Raw genomic sequence first — 23,097 nt, forward strand, 5'->3', positions numbered from 1 at the left:
ACTTCAGCTACTGTACAAACTTTTGTATTAAATTCCTTATGAATAGGTGCATCTGGGATTATAAATGATTTATAGTCCTAGGATATCCCAGTCCTGATTATGCAAAGGATTAGAGTGCTCATAAAATTCCACCTTAAAACTAATTAAATGTATCTGCAGCCAATTCTTTTGCTCAGAAATCTTGTCTAAACAGTGACACATAGCATTTGGAGCTAGTTGTTCCACATCTGGAATCCAAATGTTAGACATGGTTATAAAAAAGCCAGCACAACAACGCCAGTTGGGCGTTTTACAGCCAGAAGCTCGAGCAACATGGACCTTGTTCTTCTCTGTATGTCCCTGCCACTATTCACAGTGGCATGGGGCCAATATGGGGACTTTTACCATTCCTATGATGACTACAGGAGTACTGATGACTGGGTTAATGTGTACCGGCAGGGTTTCAGCTTCCAGTGCCCTCATGGGCAAGTGATAGTGGCTGTGAGGAGCACATTCAGCAAGAAGGAAGGGTCTGATAGATTGTGGAACTATGCCTGCATGCCTACCCCAGATACTCTTGGGCAGCCTACTGAATGTTGGTGGGAAGATATCAACAGAGCTGGACTGCAATGGTAGGTCACCAAGTTTAAACTCAGACTTGTCATGTATTGTCAGGCTGATGCAATGGTTCATAATAACAAAACAGATAATGAACGTAGAATTGCATGTTAACACCATAATAATTTATTAAGTTAGTATCATCAGCCTAGTGTATTGTAGTAATGATACCACTATTCATTTCTATGGACGAAGCAATTGTAACATTTTCCTTTTCTTTTGAGGGAAAGGAAGAAAATTTATTGCATTAATTTTTAATTAAATTAACTAATTATTAGTTCCTTAATTTATTGCATTTATCCTACAAGTTTTCTCAGCTTTCTGAGAAACTACATTAATGACAGACAGTTGTGTTGTTATGGTTATTGTTTTTTGTAGAGAGAAGAAAAAGTGCTTGTCACGTAGACATTCACTTGTTTTGTTCCATTATTGGCTCTAGCCAAACAAATTTCTTGAAGCACCAGGAGAACTTGTGAAATTAAAAAAAAAAAAAAACCAAAGAAAAACATTATGGCAGAATAAAAATAAGTCTATGCACATATATATAAGCAATAATAGCTTTAATTATTTCACAGTTAACTCTCTGCAACAAATATCGTTCTTAAGGCATTTTAAGGAATGGCCTACTGCAGACTGAGTTTCAAAACATGGGCATAGCTGATATTACTGGGGCTGAATCACAGTTCTGGTTCATGTCTTGTTTTCACATTAAAGACAAAGATAATTGAGCATAACAAATGCTCAATTATTTAATTGACAGTTAATGAAGTGCAGTCCGAGATTTTAAGTCACCATTCACATTTGACTGCCATGAAAAATTGTCTAGATGCCAAGATAATCTTCTGAACAAAGATGTCCATTCAATTAAACATATACGTGTTACTATTAAGTATTTCCCTTATTCCCCAGTGCCATCATTTAAAAAAAAAAATTTGAAGAAAAAAAGAAATAAAAATTTAAGAACGTGTTTGCAAGGTTCAGATCCCAGGGATCTGGAAGTAAATTCTATTATTAATGTGGAAAATATTTAAGAGAACATTGCAAGAATCATCTGGCTGTTACAAAAAGAAGCTCTGAGTGAAAACTGCTGTTTTTGCAGAATGGAATTATCTATTTATTTATTTGTTTGTTTGATTGATTAATATCCTGCCTTTATTTTGTATAACCCCAGATGGTGTATGTAATGCTCTTGCCTCCTATTCTCCTCATAACAACAACCCTGTGAGGTAGATTGGGCTGAGAGAGATAGTGGCTGGCCCAGAGTCACCCAGCTGACTTCTGTGGTAAAACTCAAGGTTTACTGGTTTCTTGTGAAGCACCTTAACCATTGCCTGATATGGTATTTTAAATATTGTTTTAAAAATGTTTTTTATTTAATCAGGATTATTCCCCCTCCCCTCCGCATACCCTAACCAATGTAGAACGCAAGAACATAATGAGATATGTGCTGAACCACCCATCATCTTATCCAGTCCAGCCTTCTATTTCAAGATTCACATGAGTTGCATATAAATATAACATGAAAGAAGTAGCATTGGAATAGGAGGAAGATTATGTTTCATGTCTAGGCTTCATAAGAGCATGATAAGATGCCACAGGAATTACACAAGACATGAGGGCAAGACCTCCGTTCAACTCAAGACTTGGCACATGAATAAGAAATTGTTTCCTATTTACAATTAAAATGTGGTGTCTCTTTCATGACAGTAAAGGAATACAATCTGTTCCTTTTCTTAACCCTTTCATGATAAATAAAACCAATTTAATCTTCCATCTGTTTAATGTGTTTTGAATTTAACTGCTAACCAGTTCTACTCTTAGCTGTTATTACAGCATTTTAGAAAAAAATTGTTGCATTCGGTACTATTGAAATCAATGAGCTGATGAATTAAAATCACTCAATCAAGTCCCATTCATTTCAATGGGATTTAGCTATGACTAACTTAGGCCAGGTCTGCCCTTTCTGCTTGCCCAATTACTAATACAGGCCACCCATGCAGGAATGGACAACATTTTCCTCCACTCACTCCCAGCCTACTGTAAATGGACCACTTGCCCATGTTTTTAATGCCCATCTTAATCTGAATGGTATTCATACAGGCTAGAAACAATTTGCTTAAATAAAAAATATTAATAAAGCTGCCGATGTTCAGACAATATAATCTGTCATTTTATTAGTTTTATAAATTGTACCTTATTTTGGAGCTTGTTACCTGGCAAGGCTATCCCACTGATGCTCTTTGGAAACTGGTATCAAAAGATCTGCCATCTTGAATACTGAATGCAATAGCCATCCTGTCTAGTAACTCTGTGACAGCTTTATCTTCCATGTATTTTTCTAATCCTGTTTTAAAGCCACTCACGGTAGCCTTTATTACTGTTTTTGGCTGGCAAACTCCACAGTTTGGTTATGTACTATGTACTTTATATGTCTTTTATATGTCCTGAATCTTGCTACATTCCACTTCATTAGATAACCCTGGATTCTAGTTTTGCTAAAGAGGAAGAAAAACTCACTGATTTCTCCCCTTTTTCTGTCCTTTTCCTAAATAGCCATAGATCTTGTAACCTTCATCATGAGAAAATTGTTCCAGTCCCTTGATCATTTCAGATTACCATTCAGTCATCTTTTCCAGCATTGTAATATTCTTTTTTGAGGTAGTACACAAAACTGCATGCAATGTTCAAAGTATGTTCAGACAGTCAGTTTGATCAGATGAGCTGAGGTTCTCCATGAGCTATTTTAACAGCATCCAGCTATTTAATAGCACTATGTAAGGCGTATGCCAAGATGATTCTTAAATGATTCTTAAAATATCTGGCATTTTTATCCACCTATCGAGTCCTTCCCAAGGACCTGGGATAGGCAGATATTGTTGTTTGATGGTATTAGAGGTTTCGTTGCAGGATATAAGCTTTTCCTGGGAAAGCTGCCTTTTGCAATTGACTGATGGTGATTTTGTCAATGCCGATGGTGTTCAAGTGGTGCTCCAGATGTTTTGGGATTGCACCTAAGGCACCTATAATCATCCTAAGGTGCCTATAACTTCTTCTTCTTCTTCTTCTTCTTCTTCTTCTTCTTCTTCTTCTTCTTCTTCTTCTTCTTCTTCTTCTTATTATTATTATTATTATTATTATTATTATTATTATTATTATTTAAATTTATATTGCCCTCAACTCCCAATGACTCTGAGTGTTCAATTATATCCATCTGACATATTCCAGGCTCTATTTTGTCACTTGGTATGTTTTCAAATTTGCCCCTTAGTTCATTCTCCTGACAGTCTTTTAGAAGACAATACCTATTCAAGGTCATACCTATTCAAGTACCATGTTCAGTAATTCTGATAGGAAGCTGTACAGTAGCCTTCTCCAGCCTGGCACCCTCTAGATGTCTTGGCTTTGAGAAATTCCAGCCAACATTTAGTGCACCATGTTCTCCTGGCTGGAGGAACATGGCGCACATGCCTCTGTGTGGGAAGGCTGTTTATATAAATATGATATCTTTCCCTCAACTCTAGCATAATTGGAAACATGCAGATGTATATTGGAAGGGAAGAACTTTCAGGAGTATTTGCTTGACTGATATTTGACTATCTTACCAAATCTTTAATTTGGTACATTAGAAAGACCGTTGTGGCAACATAGTCAAAAACATGTGGCATAAATTATTTCTGTGGTTGTTTCTAGAATGTTCATTATCATCAGCGGTGTAATGCATTTTAAAGTACAATTACTCATCAGGATGGGTGGCCTTTGGCCATCCACCCTACTTATTGCATTAGATGTATGAAGGAGTGTTTGTTTTTGGGGCACCAGGAGTTTCGGTTAGTGGTTTTATTGTTCTTTGAAGTTTTGTGAGCTGCTCAGAATTATGGTACATACGATGGGTGCCATATACTGTAAGTCTTTTAAATAAACAAATAAAATTCTATTATTTGTATTCAGAGCTAAAATACTGGTTAAAAATTCTGACAGGAGGCTTTTATGGGCCTTCTGGAAGATCGTGAAGACCTGGCTTTTTCCCCAGGCATGGGGCCAGGCTGTTAATGGAGCTAGAGCATTTGTGGGGGTGTGTGACATGAAATGTTTTACAGGGGACTTGCCCTGGTTTTTAATTGATCTGGATTATGTATTATGTCTTTATCTTTGCCATCCAGAGTTCCACTGGCTAGATGGGCAGCCATATATATTTGTTCAACGAATAAATAAACCACAGACATAAACATCAAATTATCACTAATAAATCTCACATGACTGCAGTCCGAGGCATGCAAAATCTAGTGTACTGAGTTCCATGTTTCAGTGTTTCAACTGCAGATCAGATTTTAATCTACCTAATTAGGAAGGGATTCCACTTCAGCCTTCCAATTTGATTAAAAGGTTCTCCTTCCTCTGGAGTAGATTTGAGGGCTGCAAAGGAAAGGAGAATGTTCATCCTAGATTCTTACCCGTGCAATATAGGATACCGCCCACAAGCTCTGATGTGGGATACAGTACTCCTCTCAGGCTCCACAGGCAGCTGAAATGCAAGACAGAGCTTTCTACTTTAAGTGCTATCTTGCACAGAGTGTTAGTATGGAATAGGAACTCCAACAAAGAAAAAGAGAGAAGCATCTAGCCTTTACTGTGGGAATATGCAAAAAGGACAGCTTACGGTGCTTCTACAGCAGAATATTTTTACCTGTTTTATTTTTGTGGCGGGGGGGGGAACACAATTTAAAGCCCATTAAACTATTTTACTCCTTAAGAATCCTTAGAAACCTCAACATTTGGGCTTCTAACTGGACCCACTTTGAGAGTACAAAGCCCGGTGTGGACCTCTTGCTGATGGAGGTTTTGCACCTCTGTGGCACTCCATTATTTGCCTCATTCTTTGACTTCCTCTATAACAATCTGTCAGATATCATAGTAAAACCTGAAAATCTTGTTATCACTCCAATCACTTATCAGACCAAGGAAGTCCTGTCTGGTATGCATTGGCAGATAACACCACTCCTCTTAGTCCACCTTCCCCACCCACCTCAGAAGTCCAAAATTAAGTCCCTCATTACTTACTTGCCATACAGTACTTATATGAGGAAGTTAGAATCCAGTTTAGTCATAAATTTCTACATTCCTGGATACCATAACATTGAAATGTAAAATGCCATAATAAGAAACAATCTCACCCAAGAAGCTCTCAGCACTTCAGGTTAAATGTAAATATTATCTAAATACAAAATATTTTCACATCTATTATCAATAGTATTTATGTTTGGAGAAGGTGCAGAAAACAAAGAGGAAAAAAAAGGAAGAAAGAGAAAAGAAAAAAAATCTTTTTATTCCTCTAGTTTTTCCAGTTTGTATTACTTTTTATTGTTGTAATTATAATTCTTAATAAAATTACTATTAAAAATAGTATTTATGCATGCATATGTCTTCGGGCTTTGCTTATAAAGACTGACATTGATTTGGTGCCAAGGCTTCTAAGAGATGGGATTGACAGTTTCTTTGATGAAGGAAGACCTGGATGAGTGTATTTAAAAGGAAAAAGGAAAAACAATTAAATGCATGCCATACATATGTAACACGTATCATTACAGTTAGGAAACAAAGAGGTAAATTTCTCCACATCTGCACAGATATAAGATATCAGTGATGCTTAGCCTAGGAAGCATAAAGGTTAATAAACTCATCATACTAAATTCCAAGGCCTCAGCAAGGGATACAAAACCTTGTACTGTAGGCTAAGAAAGTACCTAGGACTTCCAATGGTTCATAAAGGATTGATAGATTGATTGATTTCAGAGGCCTGTTCTGTCTCCATTATATCATCCTTTCCCTATAGCTGAGTCACAGAGAGAAGTTTATTTTTTGCCCTGCAAAGCTGCTTAATTAGAGATGCTAGTAGAACACAAACATTTCTATTGTGTCCCCTTTAATTTTTTTTAAAAAATCATAGAACCCTCAGAAGCTGCCTTACTCTGAGTCAGATCTTTGAGCCATCAATTCCAACATTATCAGCCTTGAAGGGCAACAGCTGTCCAGGATTTCAGGCCAGGATTCTTTCTGCCTTCCTGGAGATTTCAAGGCCTGGATCTGGAGCCTTCAAAACAGAAAGTCTATGTTATACAGTCCCTTTCCCATTACTGGAGATAATCTCATGAGATTTTATGCTCTTGTGAAAATCCACCAGTTTTAGAAACTATGTAATTTGGGGGATCCTGTGGATGCCCTGGCATTTGGTAGGTGCTGTGTTGCCAGCCTCTGCTTTAAGATATGGTAGCACCCTTCATAAAATTATTAAATGAGGCAATTTGATCCAGAGTGTAGTCCAAAAGTTATGTTCAAATGCAACCATTTGTCTAAGCCATTTCTTACTTTTGCTGCTGGTAAGATGAAAAGCAAACATAAAGAAGGACTGGTTAATGCAAATGAAAGCATAAGAGGTAATGTTTTTAGGGATATCTCTGGTTTGTGTCCTAAATCAATCAATCAGTCAGTCAGTCAGTCAATCAACAAACTGAAACAGAAGGATGGATTAGAAGTTTTAACCTAGCCATACAGCATTTCTCTCCAACTTCTATCTTTATATCACTTTGAAGATAATAGCTTCCTTGGTAAGTAATAAATCAAGTCACTAATTTGAAGTTTTATTTTATGGAAATGTTACATAAAATAAAACTTCATATCATAAATGAAGTTTTATTTTATTTCTGACATATCAAAAATAAGCATATCAGTTCTGGGAAAGGAAAAGCAAATAAACTAATCTACTTCAAAGAATAACATGGGCTTTGATAATAACAAATGAATAAACAATGCTTGTTTATCCACTCTGTTTTAAAGGACAGAGTACAGGATCTCTGCTTCTGTGTAACAGTTCCAGTATCCTTGAATTAAAATAGCTACAATTGTAATTCCCTTTTAATGACTGGTAGATTTGTTTTCTGTGCCAGCCTGGCAAAAACACTTACTTTTAATCTATAGCAGCATTTCTGGATAAAGTCTGTACTCTTGCTGGTGGTAGCTTCAGTACTAATAACTAGGGCTCTGCAATGCTTTGAATTCAGTTCCAAAAAAGTGCTTTGGAAGCCATGGGTGTGCAAATGTAGCCCCTATCAGTAACTCTGTTCAGCACTCATATCTTTTCCCAGGAACATATGGCAACTGTAGAGGGCAGCTGTGCTAGCCTTAGAAAAGAGGCAGAAGCTTTAAAGAGTTGCATATAGAGATGAAGTTCACACTCCCATAAATGCCAAAACACTTTTTCTGAATTATTTCTGAAATGCTGCACACCCCTACTGATGTCTCCCTTCATATACATACTAGACTGTCATAAGAACACACCAACAGAGAACATGATGAGTGGGTGGGGAGGTATGAGCAAAGTACCCTAGAGTCCAGATGGAGGCTTGTAATTTGGAAAAGCAATTGCACAAAACAATGGTAATTTCTTGTGGCTGAAGATTAGAGGTGAGCACCCTTGCATTATTGCTAGTCAGCCTCTGGAATGACTACACTATGGTTCCCAACAGCCAACTACAGCCAGCTAGAAATACCAGTCCTCTCTGGGCTGTACAAAACCCAAGGACCACTGAATGTTGGAGTTTGGGCAATTGTGACTGCAGACCTTCATTTCATTTCCTCATAAGGCCTCTGAAACCACAACTGATTATTGTTCTCAAGTGCCACCATGCAGGAGTCCCATAGATATTCCAGGGATATTAAAATGGTGAAGACTATCAGTAGGATTTATTAGGCTAGTGTTTTTTTGTGTGTGTATTTTTAACTACTAATGTATCTGCACCTGATAGGGTAAGGGAAGGAAAGTATCACAGAGGAAGAAGAACAATGCCTCCCTAGAGATGTTTCGCCCTTGCACCAAAATGATGCTGGTCCTTGATGTTTTTTATTCTCCTTGTGGCCTCATGACATGTTCTTCACTTTGGAGTTCTCCAACTGAAAATACTAAACCTATAACAATCTACTTTTGTTATTAGAATGAGTCTTGTTTGTATCTTCTGTCTTTGTCAGTCATTTCTTCTTATACACTTGGACATTGGCACTTCCTTTATAAATGTCTCCTTAAACTACATAATTTCCCATTGCATCTGAATCAGTAAACTATGATTTAGTCAATGGTCACAAATTAGGGCAGCCTGGTCTTTTCCAGACTTTAAACTTTATAATTCTTGAACCATCACGGGCAACCAAAAAGGATGGTCCAATATATCTGAAAAGCAGGTTGGGGAAATCTGAACTAGCATTTGCTCAGAAGCACAAACTCCTGAGTTTTTTTTAAAGGGTGAACAAAGAAAGCTGATTCAGCATACAGAAACAGGAATAGATAGGCCATAGTCAGGAGAGGGAGAGATGTGCAGATATCTTCAATATGCAGTGTTACATGTGCCCCTATTTAGGTTTGAAACACTGGGGCTATGAAATGCTCGTCCTGATGTACAATTTAAATTGCAAAGTAAAGAGAAAAAACCAAGGGAATTTCCTTACAGAGCATTGGTGGCACTGTTGAATTGATGATGACTTGCCCTTGCATTTTTATACTGTTGTCTCTGTTGGGAGGCTGAGCTGATTAATAGTAATAATAATAATAATAATAATAATAATAATAATAATACAGTTTTTAATCAGAAGCATTGGATTTTCAGGTTGGACATTTCCTTCTTGGTGGGAACTTCCATCTCACCTTGGCTTCTGGTTCCTTTGCTTCTCCTCCTCCCCCACATTGCAAAATTAGCTGCCACAGCACCATAGTAGCTTCACAATGATTTTCTTAAATCATTGTGGATTTGAGGGTGGCTTTGCTGCTTATCCTGAAAGCAGTCCTGGGTATTTTTAACTGATAAGGAGGAAAAAAAGTACAGCATAAGAACAATAAACCAGGGTGGGAAATGTTGATTTCTGCACTCCTTATTGCTCAATGGTGGGGAATGCTGATTAATTCCTGCTGAGTTCTCTACATCTGAAAGATAGATGTGGTGAGGATAACCACAAGCCATTTTCAAAATGATTCCAAGGGTTTGGAGAATGAAAATAGGGGCTCTAAGTGCCTAGAGAATAATGCTACGTATCTGCAGATCTATTTTTCTTCTTCCAAAGCAAACAGTACAGAGGACGAAGCCAAGATTTCCATGCATTGTACTATTAAAAAATGGAAGAAGAACATGGTTTGGCCTCTATTTCCTGAAAAAAAAAGAGGTTATAGCTTTTCAGGAAACAAGAATGGCAATATGGGGAGATATTTCACATGGTTAGAAGTTTGACTAAGCAGACTTATTAAGACTGAAATGGAGGAGGTGGGCAGGAAGAGAACACTGTATTCCTTTCCACTGGCTTTAGGGTGACCACTTCCATTTACTCAAAACAAAAAGAAGTACACATACTAATTTATAGCTCAGATGTGAATTAAAAAAAATGCTATAATTTAAATAGAAAGAAACCTATTAGATGGATAGACAGCTTCAACAGCACATTTCCATCTAAGAGAAAAAACTGGTGATGAGAATCTGGTCATTAGTAATTCCCATCAGCACACTGGTGAGTTGCCACCAGTTTCTAATAATCCCCAAAGAAGGGCTAGTAATCATGATTTTATTTTCCTAATGTTTATATTTTTTTAAATGTGTTTTTTCCCCCAGGTATCAAACATGTTCAAATAATGGGTTAGTGGCAGGATTCCAGAGCCAATATTTTCCATCTGTGCTTGATCGAGAGTGGCAGTTTTATTGTTGCCGGTACAGCCAGAGATGTCCATACTCATGTTGGTGAGTTCACAAAACTGTACTGAGTGTCTAATCCATATTAAGGCAATATCTTTATTATGTCAATTCAAGATCAGAAACTAACAATGGAAAACAGTTGTCAAAGTTGTTAAGTCTTCAGCAGACAAAATGGCAAATAACAGAAAAGGAGGGAAGAATTGGCAGAGATGGACAATCTGAGGGCCCACAATTGCTGAGATCAGTAACATTATTTTTCAATATTTTGTCATTGATATGATGAAAATTATAATATAAATGTTAAGTTAGGCTTAATAATGTTATCTGTCTAGCTAGCTAGCTATCTAGCTAGCTATTTTCCCCAGGCCTAGAAAAATTTAAAATCCTGGCTTTGCCAATGTGCAAGTCATACTCTGATTCACTTTGCCTCATGGCTCCACCAAAAGATTTTCCATCATAGATCTCTTTGTTTATAAAAATCCCAATTCTATTGGTACAGGGTTTAAAACATTGTCCATTAAAGCCAATTAGGTTTTTTTTTAATAGTTGCATCAATACAGGATCGTTAGTGATGGTGGACTTTTTATAAACAGATTGTTTAGGAAGGATCAGGATGCAGATCAGATCACCCTGTGCTTACACTAGGAAAAGAAGACCCTGAACCGGAAAGGCAGCTTCAACAGATGCATTTTACACGTTGTTTACTTTCCTCTCTTATAGGGAAGATAAGTGTAGGTTTTAGTATGCAAGATGGTGCTCAGTAATACACAGATTCTCCAAGGACTGAGGACAAAAATACAAGAAATTATTCTGCAATTTTACAGATATAAAATCTAGCTATAAAACTATTAATAATAGTTGACTTGGTAATTTACCACATACACATAAATTACATTTACTAGAGCAAAGCTCACTGTTTCTAAACTGTTCAACTAAGTTCACATTTCATCACATATAATAAGTCAAGGTCTTCTCTTCTTTGGTTGGTTTCATGGTATAATTACTTGTGGAACCCAAAAATGTTATCTCTCTTTCTGCACCATAATGTACCTTTATCTATCTTATATAAAGGTGATTGAAATTACTACACCCATTACTACAAAATTCTCCTTTGAACTCCTTCATTTCATTATCCATCTCAAGATCATACTAGTTATTCCAAGTAAATGAAAGTATGTATTTTACACTAAATTACTTTTGATGTTATGCTTCTTTTGTAGGCAGATATATCTACTCAGAAATAAATTCAGTTGAATTGGGGGGAGGGTCTTCTGAAATAATTATGCATAGATTTAAAACCTTGAGCCAACTGTACCAATTAGTCAGTGCTTTCTGAACCCTACATTAATAACCTGCAAAAAAATACATCACAAATTCTGCAACTTGATTGTTAATGTAGCTGCTCTAAGTAGAATCTATGATCCAAATTTTATCTGTGCAGCTAAGGTGAACATTGACAAATGTATCCTTAAACTAATTGAACAAAGCCCATTCAAATTACTTAGACAAACTGAACTATTTACTCAGTCCACTGTTGAAACACTGGAGTTTCCTTTGTTTTCTGTTTTTTTAAGCCAGCTCCAGGTAAATGCAGTGATACGTTCTTTGCAGTACTTATTTGTTGGGCCATTCAAGAGCTGGGGTGAAACCTTTCTTCCTCAAGTGATAGCAAAAATGCTGAAATGGTGCATCAGTGAACTGTGTAAATGAAGACAAGCAATTATGTAGGTAGCCCAGGAAAGAAAAATAGTGATTACAAACATGTTTCTGCCAGACTTCAAACCAGCAGCCTTCTGCATATTAGGCAAACATTATAAGCACTGCATTGCTATGACACTCCTATGACAATAGCTGTAGCACAGATTAGAGAGCCATACCTGGGAAAGTGCAAGAAAGCTGATTCCATTTTGATGCTTTTAATTTGGAAGCAGCATAAGGGTTTTTTTGAAAAATAAGTGTGTTTAGTAAGACTCGCCCACACAAAGGAAAGAGATTGTCAATCACTTTCCTGGCAGGGAAAGTTAGGAAATCACAGCAGCAGGTGAATTGCCCAATGGGGGTGATGATCGCTGGCAGTCCCAACTGAACACCTGGCCAGCCACTGCCAAAGCATCCCCATCTGGACAGAATGTTCTTAAAGTGACTTAAAGTCCATCTGGCATCATCACAGGACTGGAGCAGCTTAAGGTTGCCCCTAAATCATACATGAAATGTCAACGGTTGATCTGCAATAGTTGATCTGAAGCCTTTGTCTAACCATCTGTTGATCTACATGAAGCTATAGCGTGTATGAATTTGAATAAAAATAAACCTGGAAGATCAAGGAATCTTGAAAGAAATTAAACTTCTGAACATTCTTCAAGGGTCAGCTGATATTCTATACCTTCATTTAAGGTACCCATTGTGCATTATGAAAAGTAGTTTGCTAATGTCGTGGCTGAAGTCTATCATGAAGGCCTCTGCTTAATTTGAAACAGTGTTTGAGTCCTCTGGTACTAATCTCATTTGAAACACTGTATTTCTACCTTTGGAAGCCCTGTGTTAGGGTGCATATTCCAAGTCTATCTAGCTACTTCTTTTCTGGAAATTTTCCATAATGATACATCTCACCATAAATCCTTGTAAATTTAAATGAGTATTATTATCCTTTCCAGAGACTGAAAACTGAATTGTTTACCAAGTAATTTCTGGATTGAGTCAAGATGTGCACAAGAAGCCTCCGAAGGCACAAACTGACCCCTGTACCATAGTGATTTATACAAAATGTTGTACAAAAAATGCATCACAGTGATGCAGTGGTCAGTACATGCATTATGGATTTTTCAGTCAACTCTGATTTAGCCCATACATTGTTTGTTGAGAAAACATGAGCAAAGCAACTATTTGCGTTGCCTACGAGCAGCTTTCTGTCCTCAATGTATTAAGAACCAGTAAAATATCATTGTACCTGCATCTGGTTTAAGACAAGCCTTGTTCCTGCATCTAGGGCAGTTTTATGACTCAATCATAACATGACCTTGGAAGTTAAACCCAGGCATTTCTCTGGGAAAGCTTAAGTAATCAAATACGTTTTATGGTTCTATCATGAGAGGTCAAGTGTCCTGAAACTTTCAGCATTTGTCTGGAAAGAATAAAAAATAATGTTGAATAGCAAATCAGTAAATTCATTGCAGATGTAAATGTGTCATTACAAAATAATTCCACTAATTCTATCTATATGCAAAGGGAAAACATGGAACTGCTTGACTTGAAGTTCTCAACATAAACATATGTTCCTGGAGTACTGGACATTTACACATACTGTATTCCTTATAATTGTTCTCTTCTCCCAAAACCCAGAGCTACTGGGTTCCAGAAGATTGATTGTTTCCACAGCTGCTTTCTCTCACTCCTGCCACATTTGTCAAAGACTTAAACAGGGATGGTCAACTTCCAGGAGCCATGGGATATTTTAGACACACACACACACACACACACACACACACACACTTCTGACGGGTGCGGGAGGCATGGCTGCAGATGTCATGATGTCAGAGGCAATGGCAGGGCCAAATATTTCAGCCTGTTTGGGGCAGAGTTTAAGGAGTATGTATGTGATTTAAACCTTGGCTTAAGGCACTCATTTCAGTTCTGAAATGCTACCCAAGTTCTGAAAATTCTGGATCCCATCCTCATTCCAGGGCATTCAATTCTCTGGAGAACCTTTGGGAGACATAAGAAGTGGGGACATATGAAGCATTTGGGCTATTGGTTGCCCACTCTTAGAGCACATATGCCTTAACAGACATGACTGTTTCCCACAATGCAAGAGATAGGCAATCATAATCCACAGGTGGCACAGAGTTTTCTTGTGGCCCCTGGAGTGTGGCCTTCAACTTGTGGCCAAAGTTCACAGCAAATTACCATTTTTGGTGACACAAACTTCTTCTTTTTCCTTCTGTGTGTATAAAAACAAAATAGGCTTTAAATCCGCCCCAAGATCCTAAAATTCCCCTCACCAAGGGTGTAACGATTCAACTCCACCCTCTTCAGTAACCCTTAGAAGCCACTTTCTTGTAAGCAAGCTCCCCCACATTGCCCAGCTTTGCACCAAATAGTTTCCCATTTATCAAGGTCATGATGTTCATGGAATATTTTGCTGGCAAAGCAAGCATTGGGGGAACATGAGCTTTGCTGTTTCATTGCTGAATTTTCAGCCTTTCTACAATACAGTATACCCACCCATCTCCTTTTTCTGTGGCTTTCTGCAAAAGACAGAAATAGTAAAGCAGCATTTGGGGAACAGCATAAAATGGTGCAAGGGTGTTGGAGGATGGCACAGAGAATTTACACCAGAGCAGACATTATTCTAGTGGGTACTGGGGGTCAGGCACAATTTTTATTCTCAGCATATTTTTATGAGTTTTTAAATGATTGTGTTTATTCTTTTATCATAATTTATATTTGTTTTATGTTTCATTATTATTATTAGTCTTTCTGAGGACTATTTGTAGTGAAAAAACATAGACATATTCCATCAATAGATGCCCCTGGAAATCTTGCCATTATTATATAGCTTGACTCTTAAGGGGATTCTCAGAAATAAAATGAGCAGTTAGCAGCTTTGAAAAAAAGCAAGAGGAGTTGCTGAAAGGGTAAGCTAGTTGTCACTGTTACCTTTCTTTTTGTTCCACTCATGTTCAGCCTCAAAGTTCTTTCAGGCTAATTATTGTGTCAGTTTCAGATTCTCTTTCTGTCCTCTTCTTTGTACGGGTGGTGGGACAACTTTGTTCAGGACTACACTTAGTGCGTCAGTGGATGTAATGATTTGAAACAAAGTCCTGTGCTATATGATGAGACTGTACAAATGTGTTTACAAGCTGTATCACATTCTTGGGCCTGCCTTCTCAGAGGACAAGCCACCGCAGAGCAGCATTTGTGCTGCACAGAACTCTGTTTTATGGAGACCTTCAAGAGACTATCTGGAGACCTAGAAAAGATGGTGGGAACAGTGTGCAATTTTAATCAAATAAGGAACAAATATTTGCCTAGGTTTTCTTGCTTCCCCATGCATGGCATAAGCAAGGGAAACGCTGAAAGTGCCTTACATAGTGCAGTCAGTCTGAATTTTAAATAGTTCCAGAATTTCAGAGTTTATTGTTTGGTGCTTTTTAAAATTATTTCTTAAGAAATGCTATTCTCTTACAACTAATGTTTAGACAATGCATTGAATGGTCTTTTGAAAAACAAGGAAACAAGCAGAGGAATGACCTGTAATTAAATCACATACATTGTGTATATGAAAAAGTAAACTTACCCAACAAAGTTGTGGATTATATGCTTAATTATGGGGAAATATAGAGTAATTTTATTCCCTGTAATCACAAACAATAGCTAAGAAAGCATAGACAGATAGACACCACTGTACTGTGCTAACAAAATGAAACTTTACATTCTTCATTTCTGTTTGTTAACACTTTGGGCAAGTTACCATAATTTCCTATGTTTTTGTTTTTTTCCTAAGTCATCTTAGGAAACAGTATAAAAATATGCAACCTCTTTAGGGTGGTTGGTGTATGTGGAATTTTGTGGATGTTCACACAACATATATGCCATGGGAACTGTGGCCAGCCAGAAATTGACCATTTACCTGCAGGCAAACTGGTGATGTTATACCCTGCTGCCTCCTCTAGCCTCCAAGTATGTTCCTATCGCCTCTCCCCCTTATTTCTTATTTCTCGACAGGTAGGCACATTTTCAAACCAAGACTGGCTGTATCTACCCACCATTGTTATTTTCTAAGAATGTAGATGAAGCAGTCCTCAAAATGAAGATATGCTTAAAGCTGATACAACATTTCATTGTTTTTAATTCTAGAACTAAACAATTAAAGTCAGATAAGATAAATATCTTGATAGGCACTATGTTGCCTATCCCCAAAACAGAAGAATGAAACAAACCTATTGCAGAGAAGAGTTCTTACTATATCCCCCCTCATATCTTTGGATAATACTGGGCTCTTCCAGATGAGAATCCAGTTCCATTATTGAATAAAACTGAACACCATCCTACCACCCAGAATAAATGATGTTGTGACTATATGCTTACCATTGCATTAAGTTCCAGTTTTCTTTACTGCAGTCTTTAGCTTTCCTTCTGATGGGGAAATTCTGTTTCAAGCTAAAATAACCTGCACAAATGGTGGTAGTTTGTTGTTTTATGGGTGATTTGTGGGATTTGAGGTGACATCTGGCTCACATTGCTTCCATCCTATGGAATCCTATTGCAGTAGAGTGATGGCATCACTAGGAACAGGGATGAAGTACGGATTGTCATCAAGCCAGCATAAGAAAGAGGTATGCTACCCTAGCAACCCTACTGCAACAGTAATTTTAATCTCTGTTAATTTTTTTTTTTAAAGAAGAGGGAAGGGATATATGTTTTGGTATGAAAATGAGGGAATGCACTGAGGTATTCATTACTGCCTAGAAGTACTGATTGGCTGGTAGCTCTCTGTCCTCCACTGTTGTCTCTGAAGAGCAAATGATGATTAACTCTCAGTTCCTATAGAATCCTGGTATGCTAATAGATGTGGAAATAATCAGAATAGCCTGGACAATCCCAGTTGTATTTTAATTGTTGAATCAGAAGCATGAAGTGATGCAAACATTGGTCATCTGGAATTCCCCAGTGACAATCAGAAAATAAATTTTCATTAGATACAACAAAATTAAATATTAAATTAAGTATTACTAAACATTTGAGTACTTAATTACCATTAGATTACTTAACTATCATTACATTGGATTGGATTAGATTAAACAAAACATGATATTAAACATTAGATTAAACATATTAAATATTAGATGCAACACTGGAAAGTTACTTGCAAAAATATAGTCAAAGAAAACAAGGAGTAGTTATGACTCAAAGATGCAGAGAAAATTCAGAACAGTTTTGATGGAAATAAAAAGTTGTTTTGGATGCGAGTGAAGAGGAGCCTCAGCACAGTGAATGAATTAAATAAAAGTGATGAAAAGATTTGGAATGAAAGTGATGTGCGGGTGGGTAGCATGTAATCTGTTGCAAGGAACAAACGTTTTTCAAAACAAGAAATCTGGTTGTATATAAAATCATGCTTCTATCCACTTTGTTGCATGGAAGTGTGAGCAGAATAATTAAGGAGAAGCGTAAAAGAAAGTTTAATGGAGGGGAATGGGTACTTAAGAACTGTGTGTAATAATACAAGAAGATCCAGAGTCAAGAACATACAGGTGCTGAATAAATGCAAGTGAATAAAAAAGTTGCCAGTAAACAAGAAGTATGTTGGGGTGGTTTTGTCACATGGAGAGAATAAATGAGGATTAAATGGCAAAACAAATACACAAAGGAAGAGTGAGTGAGTTGAGAGGAAGAGGATGTCATGTTGAATGAATTCATGAGATTCTCAGAAAGAGAAAAATGGGTAGTTTAAGGAACAAAGACAAGGTACAAAATAGTACACAGACAGGATAGAAGCTAAGATGGTTTGCAAAGCTAGAAAGGCTTGAAAAGTTTTAGTGAGTGATATTGGCACAACTTAAGCTATGTTTCTTTTTCTTATATCATGTCTTTAATTTCTTTGGCTTACTATTTCTTACTTCTTTTCTCTGCTCTGCATACTGCTGTTTACCTCAAGAGGAAAAGCATGATGGCTATGTATACATGCGTGCCACACAGCTTCAGCACAGATTGTGCAAGACTCAGCACATATGACAGCACATTATCATGCCTACCATGTGGCATGAACATTTTTCCTTCTCTATTGCATTCACACTGAACTACCAAGTAGAGCTTTTTTGGGTAGTTAGAGATACAGTTGATATTAATGTTGATCATATCCCAGTTTGGATAAGTGATGTAATGAATTTATTATACATAAAATCACTTAAACCTGTGCCAATATGTCAAAATTGAAGCTGATCTAGGATAGTTATCAGCACATTGTGTGATTATTTATTGCAGGATCAGTTTCAGCCAATAAAGCTGAGGAGATGGACATACTCCAAGATGACCTCCCTGGACCTGAGTTATTATCCATCAACTATCCCATTGGTAACCTCCCTTTTTGGAGGAAAGAGTATGTCCGGATGACTGCAGTAATTCCTGGATGAAACAGACTTTCTGGAACCATCATATTCTCAATAGTTAAGGCTGATTTTAGCACTGTGATTAACTTGGGCATCCCAGATGATGATTTTTTATGAGACAGGGAAAAGGAAAATGTCACCCTGTTTACCCTTCTTAATCTCTCAGGGGCATTTAATATTGTAGACCACAATATTCCACCGGGCTATGTTCATGGGTTGAAAATCAGAGGCACTGATTCAGGAGTGGTGGTGGAATTGTTGGATCAATGCTTGTGTGCTATGATGGACTGGATGAGGGCCAGTAAATTGAGGCTAAATTCCAGAAAGATAGAAACTATATGTTGGGAAGAATCAAGAAAAGGATTCTGGGTGCTCTTGGAGGCCAAACATTTGTTGGAGGCACATGTGACCTCAGTGCACAGCTTTGGATGGTTACCAACTCTGGCCATATTATTGATTAATTTCTTTCACAATTGCCTTTCATTCAGGAGTACTGTTCTGCTGAGTCATTTAAACATGGAAAAACAATATAAATTCACCTTTTGCCATTTGCCCCCAATCCTAGGAACTAATCATATTGTTAAGTTCTCATAGCTCCTAGTAGTCAGATGTCAGCAACCATGCCATCTATGATCTATCTGCACAGGAAGCATGATAGACTGAACCTTGAACTTCAGCAAAACCGTTTAAGATCCAGCACCAATAGAGTAGATGCCTGAACACTCAGTCAGTAAACCTATGTCAATTTTGGCCTATAAATCTAGCCTTTGAGTCTCCCTGCTCCTTTGAATTTCAAACCCTGCCTGATTTGGATTAGGTACTTCTGGTCATTCTGAAGTCATCTGCTTCCCTGGAATAGAATCTAGTTTCTTCTGGTCTTGCATATGTTTCTGACCTATTTGGATTTAAAGCCAATTTTTCTGAAAACAACTGCCTCAAGCCCAACTCATTCCGAGGTCTGACTCACATATAAGGGAAAAAGAACAAGCCTATAGTGGATTGACATGTGAATTTTGTCCCAGTGATCAAGATAGTCATCTGTATTCATATGTTGTTGTTTTTTAACTGGCTTTGAATAGTATGCTATATATTTTGTCCCATTATTGAGGACTTAAAAATATAGCACTGTCTCCTCATTCCAGTTTTAGTGGCAAAACTCTCCACATTACTCACTGTTGAGAACATTGTTCCTCTGGCTGGCTATGACTAGTTGTAGTCATGTCACACCTTAAAATATCACTTTAAAGATCACATTTTAAAAGTGACATAACAGAAAATTAAACTGATAAAACTCATATCTTTTCTATCTCCATTCCTGGATCCACAGGAATTAGTATCAATAGGAGAAGAATGGATTCCTAGGATCCACTGGCTTTTTCTTTGGGGAAGCATTATTTCATACTTTAAAAAAGAATTAGTATTCTGAACAAGGAATGTTACATTCTGTAATTAGAATATTTAAAATATTCCAAGTTTCTTTTTTAAAAAAAGTATGTAAGAAAATGTAAGATTGTTACCACTATATATTTTGTTTGTATCTGGCCTTAGGGCTGTAATAAACAAATTTGAATTAAAAAAAAAAACTCTAGTCCTACTAGTTGAAGACTAGTTAGTCATTATTCAGGCTTCTGAGATTTCATCAAGCAGGTGCTTAACAATCTGAATTGAGTCTCAAGTATAAGTGGGTTTCTCAGTGGGCTGTTAAGAGCAAAAGTCACAACATCTGAAAAGTACACTGATACTCCTCTACTTTTTCTGTAGAAAATAGAGAAATGATTCTTGTTTTCTTTTTCTTGGCTTTTAAGGATGACATCAGAACATCCAGAACATTATGGAGAAGACATGGACATGATGATGTACACCTATGATCATTATATCCGCGGAGCAGCCACAACTTTCTCTGGTGTAGAAAGGTCAGGTTCAGAAATGCTGTTGAAAGATTCTTTAAAAACTGATTTCCCGTAATACTAAGCAATGGATGATTATACTGTGAAATATTTAAACAACAAATATGTGAAGGTAAAACAGTTGCCTAGGGGTGGTGGATGCAGTGGACATCATGGAAAGCACACACACTGTTCTGAGAGACAGAATGACAATTAACTTCCCACCACCAGCCAGACTGGTATCACACGTTTTGTACCCCACAACTTTATCTTAATAGACCCACTCCAGTAATGGTAATTCTAAAGCAAGTAGCTTAAGTATAGAAAGAGATTAGCAATGGACATTAATAGGAAGAGATTTTATTATATATTAAATCCTGATATTGATATTGTAGAGTAATTCAAGCTATTAATTTCAATATTTTTAGAACTATCCTACTTATTTGGCTGAACTGGCTTCTGTACCTTTTGCTGAGGCAGATGTGTAATTGAAGGAAGATTCTTTAAAAACTGAGGCAATTTAAAATAATATTTTGAAGTTGCAGGGCCACAAGAAACTGCAACTGAATTTCTGATACTTTGCTGTCACGTTTTAGAGAGGATAACTTTGCATATTTAGTGAATTAATATAACAAAAGAAAGAATCAATCTATGATGGGGTCAATCTCTGACCATACTTTAGATCTGAGAGTAAAAGGAAGCACTATCAAGCAAATTATAGGTTTTCAGAGAAGTCTTATCATTCTTGAGATAAAATGCAATTCAGATCAATGGACAATCAATACTGTAGTAAATCTTTCTTTTTTGTGTGCCTTCAAGTGACTATTGGCACCTGGCAACTGCCTGGACAAGTTTTCTTGGCAAGATTTTCAGAAGTGGTTTGCCATTGCCTGCTTCTTAGGGCAGAGAGAGAGTGACTGGCCCAAGGTCACTCAGCTAACTTTGTGCCTAAGGCAGAATTGGAACTCATGGCCTCCCAGTTTCAAGCCTGGTGCCTTTAATCATCACACCAAACTGGCTCCCACTTAATCATTACATCTGAGCTAAAAAATATAGCCTCTCATCTGCTCATTTTTGATTATGGAAAGTTATTTTCTCCCCTTTTTGCAATGCAATACATCTGCTTTAGTTTGTTTCCAAGGAGCATTTCTCCTGGATAAAACTGCATTTTGGAAAAACCTTATGAGACAATCCAAAACAAGAAGATAAGGTATCGTTAATAGTCATTTTAAATCAAATTTCCAATTTTGTTTGAGCTCAAGGCCCAAATATTTCAAAATCATGAGCACACTAGAGTCCTTGCTGAAGGAAAGAAGGAATAAATATTTATTGATGGGGTTTTTTTTCTTTTGCTAGTAAACCATAGCTCATAAGAACATAATGTAACTAAATCTAAATCAAAATCTTAACATGTTTGGTACCTGTCATCATTTATACAATGTATTAAACCTTGTTTCCTATTTCTCTTCCTTTGCAGAGATCGTCAATGGAAATTTATTGCCTGCAGGATGACAGATTTTGATTGTCAATTTCAAAATGCTTAGAAGCCCTGAATATATACTACGTTCTAGAGTATGGGTGGGAAATAAAGAAAAGGGTGAAAAGAAAAAAGGTAGGAAAGTCAAGTTTAGTAATAATGCACCAACCTCTTCACAGAGGTTTGACTCTTGTACTCAAAAATTGCATTCAGCTTTATTTTCTGCAGGTGAATTCTTACAGCTCTTAATTAAATAATACATATGCTGCCTCCATTCTTACAATCTCTGCAGATCATGCATGCAGAGTACTTGAATTTCTATTGCTTTCCGGCCCATTCACATGCCTGATCATTTGCAGCTGCGGGATCAATGTTAGTATGGGAGTAAGCATGGCCAGTCTCTCTTCCCACAATAATGGAACTTTTACCCATTATTGGTCCAATTCTCACATATGTCACTACTATGAACTGGGCATATGGGTAGTTGCTGGGTGGGTGGGTGGGGGGGCTGATCTTTACTAAAACTGCAGATTGTTCTCCTGATTTTTTTTTTAACAGTTAGATGCTTACTCATTTATACTTGGATGAAGTTACTTCCTTTGTTGTCTAGCTCCTCTGTACAAATGCAGCTTGGTTTTGCATAGCGACTTTACATCCACTCTGCCCTCTTATGTACTTGCAAAAGAGCAAAAGCTCCCTAACTTGTGCTTTACTGATATTTGTTCACGCTACTCGACTGCTGAGATTAGCAAAAAAAAAAAGCAACAACAACTTTGCAAATCATATCAATATTACATCATATTATGTTAGTAGCAAGGCTGGTTGACAGCAATCACCTCTAAAGATTGTTCACTTACTTTGTTAATTGTTTGGGTTGAAATAGATTTAAGTACATTCCGAGGACCATAATGTCTCCATGTTAAATGGTCTCAGATTATTTTTGTTAAATGTTATGTATCAGTGTTGCTTCTCTTGTAATTAGGGGCCATAATGAATGCTAGAATACCAGATTTCTAAAGTCTCATGGGAAAGAGCAATGGCCATTGTGTGACTGTGTATAAAAACTGATTATATACCAGTGGCTTTTGCACTGTAGCTCAAATGTGGGATATAATTTTATTGAACAGTATTTAAGGCTTGATTATGAAGCCAGTCACAAAGAGGAATAACTACAAAAGGGAGTTCCTTAAGAATCAGATATAAACAAATAAACTGTGCAATTTATCCTAAATGCCTGTATCTATTATTCAAGTATATTATGAATTATTATAATTAAATGAAGAAATAAAATTATATGGCAATGCAGT

General features: G+C 37.0%; 1 protein-coding gene and 1 long non-coding RNA gene across 3 annotated transcripts in view; one reads left to right on the top strand and one right to left on the bottom strand.

Annotated features, from left to right (window-relative positions):
* Nucleotides 1-23,097, bottom strand: part of LOC148216067 (uncharacterized) — a 114,836-nt gene that overhangs the window by 49,218 nt on the left and 42,521 nt on the right. Inside the window, exons 3-4 of one of the 2 annotated variants that reach the window (XR_015796123.1) lie at nt 6,563-6,685; nt 5,929-6,105 (exon numbers count right to left, since the gene is read on the bottom strand). The exons of the other annotated variant lie outside the window; for it this stretch is intronic. This is a non-coding gene — a long non-coding RNA (uncharacterized LOC148216067). Of the gene's footprint in view, nt 1-5,928; nt 6,106-6,562; nt 6,686-23,097 lie in introns of those variants that run through there. 2 annotated transcript variants of the gene reach the window in all.
* On the top strand, nt 268-23,095 carry DPT (dermatopontin). Its single transcript, XM_007428148.4, has 4 exons — nt 268-611; nt 10,239-10,364; nt 20,233-20,340; nt 21,791-23,095. The coding sequence occupies exons 1-4, from the start codon at nt 313-315 to the stop codon at nt 21,855-21,857; spliced, it is 600 nt and encodes a 199-aa protein (XP_007428210.1). The 5' UTR covers nt 268-312; the 3' UTR covers nt 21,858-23,095.

Source organism: Python bivittatus, unplaced genomic scaffold (genome assembly GCF_059951505.1).
Source record: "Python bivittatus isolate LINGU-HERP-01145 unplaced genomic scaffold, Pbiv_v1 ctg000340_np1212, whole genome shotgun sequence".
Classification (NCBI taxonomy): domain Eukaryota; kingdom Metazoa; phylum Chordata; class Lepidosauria; order Squamata; family Pythonidae; genus Python; species Python bivittatus.

Excerpts from the sequence above, each read along its gene's own strand:
- DPT (XM_007428148.4), top strand. The coding sequence starts at position 313 with ATGGACCTTGTTCTTCTCTGTATGTCCCTGCCACTATTCACAGTGGCA. Across the intron at positions 612-10,238 it reads AACAGAGCTGGACTGCAATG|GTATCAAACATGTTCAAATA; the intron begins GTAGGTCACCAA and ends TTTTTCCCCCAG. Across the intron at positions 10,365-20,232 it reads AGATGTCCATACTCATGTTG|GATGACATCAGAACATCCAG; the intron begins GTGAGTTCACAA and ends TTGGCTTTTAAG.